At 35.0% G+C, this 5814-nt stretch overlaps 1 protein-coding gene across 1 annotated transcript; it reads right to left on the bottom strand.

Moving 5' to 3' along the window:
* Positions 1-3619: 3619 nt before the first annotated feature.
* On the bottom strand, positions 3620-5435 carry LOC110910562 (peroxidase 47). Its single transcript, XM_022155191.2, has 4 exons — positions 5074-5435; positions 4794-4982; positions 4294-4459; positions 3620-4177 (listed from the first exon to the last, which is right to left on the bottom strand). Exons 1-4 carry the CDS (start codon positions 5275-5277, stop codon positions 3786-3788), a joined length of 951 nt encoding a protein of 316 aa, XP_022010883.1. The 5' UTR covers positions 5278-5435; the 3' UTR covers positions 3620-3785.
* Between the last annotated feature and the right edge of the window lie 379 nt (positions 5436-5814).

The raw sequence follows: 5814 nt of genomic DNA, 5'->3' as shown, positions 1-5814 counted from the left end.
ATAACTGGTGAGGAGGGTATATGGGCCGGGCTAATTAAAATCTTGTTGGATTTTGTTTTTAGACCGTCGGTGCAAAAATCGGGTTTTTTAATACCCGGGTTTGATATGCACCCGGGTATGGGTATGACCGGCTTTTGAATTTTCGGGTATTGCCAATACCCGGGTCGCGTACGGGTTCTGATTTTCTATACTCGGGTATAAGAATACCCTATCTTTGGATTCAGGTATGAAAAAAACTCGAGCGGGTATTAAAAAAACCCAGATGGGTATAAACATGAACGTTGTAGTTTTTTTTCCAACTTCAATTTTGTGTTTATAAACATGAACTTTAATTATATAAAACGTTAATTTAACAAGATTACATGTTACTAGGAACTAGAATAATCAAAGTGCATACATTCCTAAAACCCGGGTATACAAAAGTTCGGGTTTAGGTACTCATGAGAATATGCATACTCGGACCCTACCCTACGGGTAGGGTCGGGTTTGGGTTCAGGTTTAAAAAACCGGGTTTTTTTTAATACTCGGGTCCGAGTTTTTTTTTGGGTTCAAGTCCGGGTTCGGGTTTTTTGTGCACCTCTATGTCTAAGCACGATTTTGGGGTTTTATGAGGTGGAAGAACGGGAGTGGTGATGTGAAGGAGAGAGAATGGTTTGAAGTTTATGGTTAGGAACAAGTAAAACTGAAGCCGGTTTTGAAGTTTGAGAGTGGAACAGGAGAGAGAGAGACAGGGGGTGGAGCAATGCCACATCACCTGTTTGAGAATATTGAACCGAGAATCGGACTCGAAAATCAGATTGATTTGACTAGTTTGGTTCAAAAGTGAAAAATTCCTTTAATGGACAAATAGCGAATAGTAGTAACTAAAGGTTGAAACTCTAGATTTGAATAGAGGAAAAAAAAAGAGTATAAGTAGTTTCTTAAACTGAATAACCTTTTTTGAATATATATTTAACTGCCAGAGATAGTGGTACCTCGATGAATGTAGGGACTGTCGATGATTCATCGGTGAAGGTCTGTGAAAAAAGGGGCGCGCGTAAACAGTTTATCGTTGGATAAGTGATCGACTTTACCTAAAAATAACAGACATGGTTATCACTGTGCAAACGTAGGAAAAAACGATGGATACCTCCAAATGTCACCATTGCCGATGGAAAATGATTGTTGTATCATGAATGAAAAAACATACTTATAGAATGGTTTGATTGCATATACTTTAATGAAGTGAAGCCACATAATGTGTGAGAACTTTGAACGATACGATTTCATGACATTTATTTGCCAGAGTTTTATGCTAATTATGACATGCCCCACATTTACGGGACCTAAGTGTGACCGATTGGTAATAATAGAACCATGAGATTTCACAAAAGACTTCTTTATCAAAAGCATGTCAAGCATTCATGCGTATCATGTACCTGAACACGCACGCTATTGAATGGAAGTGGCGAAAGTGACAAGATTTTGACACCACAAAAACCCAAATGTGAAAAACAAACTATTGGATGAAAGTGACAATATTATATTATGCACCTAACCTAGGCATGGTCATGCTGATATTTGCAATCAGCTAGGTTCGTCACCTAATGACCAAGTTTTTTGGCAACACACAAAGAAGCACAAGCGTGAATAATACTAGGCACATGCGTATATGATTTATTTCCTCGGCAACCAGGCGATGCATGAACGATGATAAGATCGACCAAACCACCAGACAACAAATTGGGCATACTCGTGCCTTATGCAGCTAGAACCAAAAGTACAACTTTTGTTTTTGAACAACAACAATCTAATCTACTCTTAATTCTACATCGTTCTAATGTTCACTGCAGGACTTGAACCCTCAAACTCTTGAGGATGGACACCATTTTACACACCTGGATAACGCTATGCCAAAGGGCATTTGGTATGCAACCTCCTAACTCAACATTTTGGCTCCAAATACATTTATTAAACATCGCAACCAACATTTCTAAACTAATGTTGGCCTTCACTTCACCCAATTTCATTTCATCTCGTTCTTAATTGATAAAATCGATTTTGACCCGTTTCTTACATAAAGTTCCAATTTATGAACTTTAACTAGGATCAACATATAAGAATCGAGTTTAGTAGGATTACCTACTGCTAATGATGACGCATTTGACTTAAAGAGTCTTCAAATCCTTGCAAAACACCTAAATCATTAAGTAAAAACACTTGAATCCCAAAAGTCTATGAACTTTAATTGAAAAGATTCTTACCAACAAATGATCTAGGAATGATTGTGGGTCGATGACACTTTTTGAATGATAACACTAAGGCTGTCACAAATTAGGAACATGCACTCCCTTGATCATGAGTTATTTGGGCCCTTTTCATCATTGCATTGCACTCTATTCCTTTTCCACTTTTTCTTCTTATTTTAGAATTTTAGAATTAGAATATTAATATTTTAATTTTCCATTTCAATTTTCTTATATCCTGTACACAAACACTTATTAAAAAAGTACAAAAGTCTTTAGTTAAAAAAAAAAAAAAAGAAAACTCATTTTAAAGCCCTTTAGAAAGCAAACGTCACGTCCACGTAATTAACGTATTATTTAACATATTATGTTGGGGTGATAAAAAAAGATATGATACAAACTACTCAAGTTTACTAAAGGTCGAAAAGTGATATGGACACTGCCGATGAAAACGTTGAAACATAAACGATGAAAAGTGCAATTTTTTCATATGTAAAAGAGTAAACTGTTAAAATGGTTTTTAAGGTTTGTTACTTTTGTCACTTTAGTCTAAAACTTAAACCTTTTGAATCTGGGTCCATGTGGTTTCAATTTTGTTGCCATTTTCATCTAAAATCAAAATTTGGTCAGATTTTCCAGTTATTATCCAGTTTTTTTTAGTTAACTGAAAAATCTGACTAGATTTTGCTTTTGGATGAAAATGACAACAAAATTGAAATCACATGGACCCAGATTCAAAAGATTTGAGTTTTGGACTAAAGTGGCAAAAGTGACGAAACCTCAGGGACCATTTTGATAGTTTACTCTATGTGTAAAATGTTCACAAATAAAGCAAGTGCGTAAAAACCTCGCACTCATGTATGCACTAAATCATAAGCGACTAAATTTATTAATCCAAGTATCATGTTGATTGTTGCAAGTGTAAACGTGCCACACCGCTTGTTAGCTACTTGACTACTTGAAATTGGCTCACTAAAAGCTTGAATCAAGCTGAGACTAAAAAATAAGTTTGTCTAATAAAAGAGTCCAAACTTCACTTATCAAGCTTGAGCTGGCTCCACAAGCCTTACGAATCTATTTTTTATACAAATTTTATTTTAAATATTAAATTTTTATTTATATAGTTATTATATATATATATATATATATATAATTTTAAATGTATATAAATTAATTGATATATAAAAATAAATAAGTCGAGCTAGAGTTTGATAAACGACCAATGAGCTGAGCTCGAACGTTATGAATAAAGCTCAAAACAAGCTATTTTCAATCTCTTATAAGTTAAACGAGTCAGGTTCAATTTTAGACAAGCTTAGACTCAACTCCACTCATTTTGAAAATAAACGATTACTATTTCCCTCATGCTCAAAATCATATTAAATGACAAAAGGTTATAAGAAATATAATAATTTACATTCATATATTAAGCACACAATCACAACTTCCATACTATTATTAATTATACATCCAATCCATCATATATAACAAACCTTATATAAAAAGCTAGAAACGTATCAATCAAGTTGTTTGCACTACTCAAATCCAAGTTGAAACTGATTAGTTGATTTTGCGGCAGTTTTGGCGAACTTGTCCGGTCTCTTTAACATCAAGCTGCCCCATCTTCACCATGGCTCGTTGAAAATCGAAAAAGAACATGGCTTGGTTCATCGCGTATGCGTTGACAATGGGCCGGGTATTGGGATCAGTCATCAAGGTTTGGTCCGATGTCAGGAGTCCCGCCTGCCTTTGAAGCGCCCTGTAGTACGCATTATCAAAATTGTTTCTTGTCGCGTCAAATGGTTGTTCCGCAGTGTCTCCAGCGCTACATGTCTTCACTAGCGTTTTCATGAACTGGGTGTCCATGTTCGGGTCCACATCATGTGTCGAGTCAAAGTTTTTTAGACGGTTCTTGAACGCGGAACATCGAGCCACTCCTAGTGTATGTCCACCTACATGACCAATGTTAGTCCATTTAACCCTTTTGAGTGAAAAAACTTATCAAATTGTATTAGATTTTTATGATATTAATTAATATCTTTTTTTTTTATAAAAATAAAAAGTGTACCAGAAAGGGCAACCATTTCTTGAGCTGTGAAACCCTTTTGCCCAAACATTTTAATTAGTTCACTGCTGTTGAAGATTGGTGGAGGCAAGTTTCTTGTGTCTTCAATTTTGGATCTTGTTCCATCTTTTCTTCCTTTTGGTATATCATAAATTAGACCCGGAGCGCTCTACACGATTGCAAATGACGTGTCAATATCACATAAACCTGACATGTCCGTATATATATATGTATACATAGGAACACATTCTTTTCAGAACCAATATTATGTTGAGAACTGCGACAACAACATATAACACTTGTACGTAGCTCATTGATGATTTATTAGAGAAAGAAAGATATTGGGGGTAGATATATGTGTTATATTGTATTACACTTAAAGCAAATGGTAAAATTTCATTACGTGATTCTAGCACTTCTCAATATAATTATTGGTTCTGAAATGAGCGTGTGAATTATGTGTATATATGTATTAAATTGGATTTAAGTATATGTGTACTTACAAAGAGAACCGCATCACGGGCAGCCATTGCTACAATATCGGCACATGACACGACACCAGGGCACTGGTTTTCAAGTTGTTGTTTGGCATCGTCGATGACCTCGTAGCCCCTCAAGCTCAAATTCGCGGGAGAATCTTTCTCCGCCGTGTTGTCATCCGTAGAATCAAGCAAAATGGATGCATCACAACCCTACATGTAAAACATGCAATTTTTAAAGATTAAATGAGGACAAAACATAAAACATAAGTAGAGTTACACGAACAAAAGACAAACCGAGTACCTCAATGAAACAATCATGGAAGTGCATCCTGAGAAGACCCGCAGCGAGTGTTGGGTCGGCTCTCAAAGCTGAGTTGACCGAGTTTCTAACAATGAACTCGGCCATAGGGCAACTCAACATGTAGTAGTTCATGCTAAGACCGTTACAATGTCTTAGCATGATCACTAGCATTACCACCACTTTCATGATAGCATCAAATCTCATGATATGCTTGATTGGTGTAATATTTTAGTTGTTGCTAAAACTCCAAAGATTAGCCTCTAGATATGTAGAATGATTGATATATTAGTGGCAAATAGCGTAAGAATGACGAGAGACTATAGAAGCAAGCTGGATTTGATATGATGTTTTAAGTTGTGATGAAGAAGCAATAACATTTGCCTATATATATAGAGAAACAAACAAGAATGTCACATCATCAATAATATTTCTAAATTATTATTATTATTATTATAATAATTATAGTTATAATGTATATACACACACGATCAAGGACAAGGAGTTTTTATCCTACAAAAGCCTATGAAGTGAGCCACTAATAAAGGCATTGAGGCAAATCTATAACCGGTTACAATTTTACAATTATATAAACCTGACTTATTATTTATATACTTGGTTATTATGATTTATAATTATTTTATATACTTTATGCGTAATAGTTTTTGTAATTATATATATATTTTTTATGTTGGTTTTCACACTTCACATATTAAAAACACTTTGTACAATAACCTCCCTGTA

The sequence above is a fragment of the Helianthus annuus genome, chromosome 15 (assembly GCF_002127325.2).
Source record: "Helianthus annuus cultivar XRQ/B chromosome 15, HanXRQr2.0-SUNRISE, whole genome shotgun sequence".
In the NCBI taxonomy this organism is placed as follows: domain Eukaryota; kingdom Viridiplantae; phylum Streptophyta; class Magnoliopsida; order Asterales; family Asteraceae; genus Helianthus; species Helianthus annuus.
The sequence above is the reverse complement of the archived record's forward strand: the minus strand, read 5'-3'. Positions and strand labels throughout refer to the sequence as shown.

Excerpts from the sequence above, each read along its gene's own strand:
- LOC110910562 (XM_022155191.2), bottom strand. The coding sequence starts at position 5,277 with ATGAGATTTGATGCTATCATGAAAGTGGTGGTAATGCTAGTGATCATG. Across the intron at positions 4,460-4,793 it reads CCCGTGATGCGGTTCTCTTT|AGCGCTCCGGGTCTAATTTA; the intron begins GTAAGTACACAT and ends GCAATCGTGTAG. Across the intron at positions 4,178-4,293 it reads AGAAATGGTTGCCCTTTCTG|GTGGACATACACTAGGAGTG; the intron begins GTACACTTTTTA and ends TTGGTCATGTAG.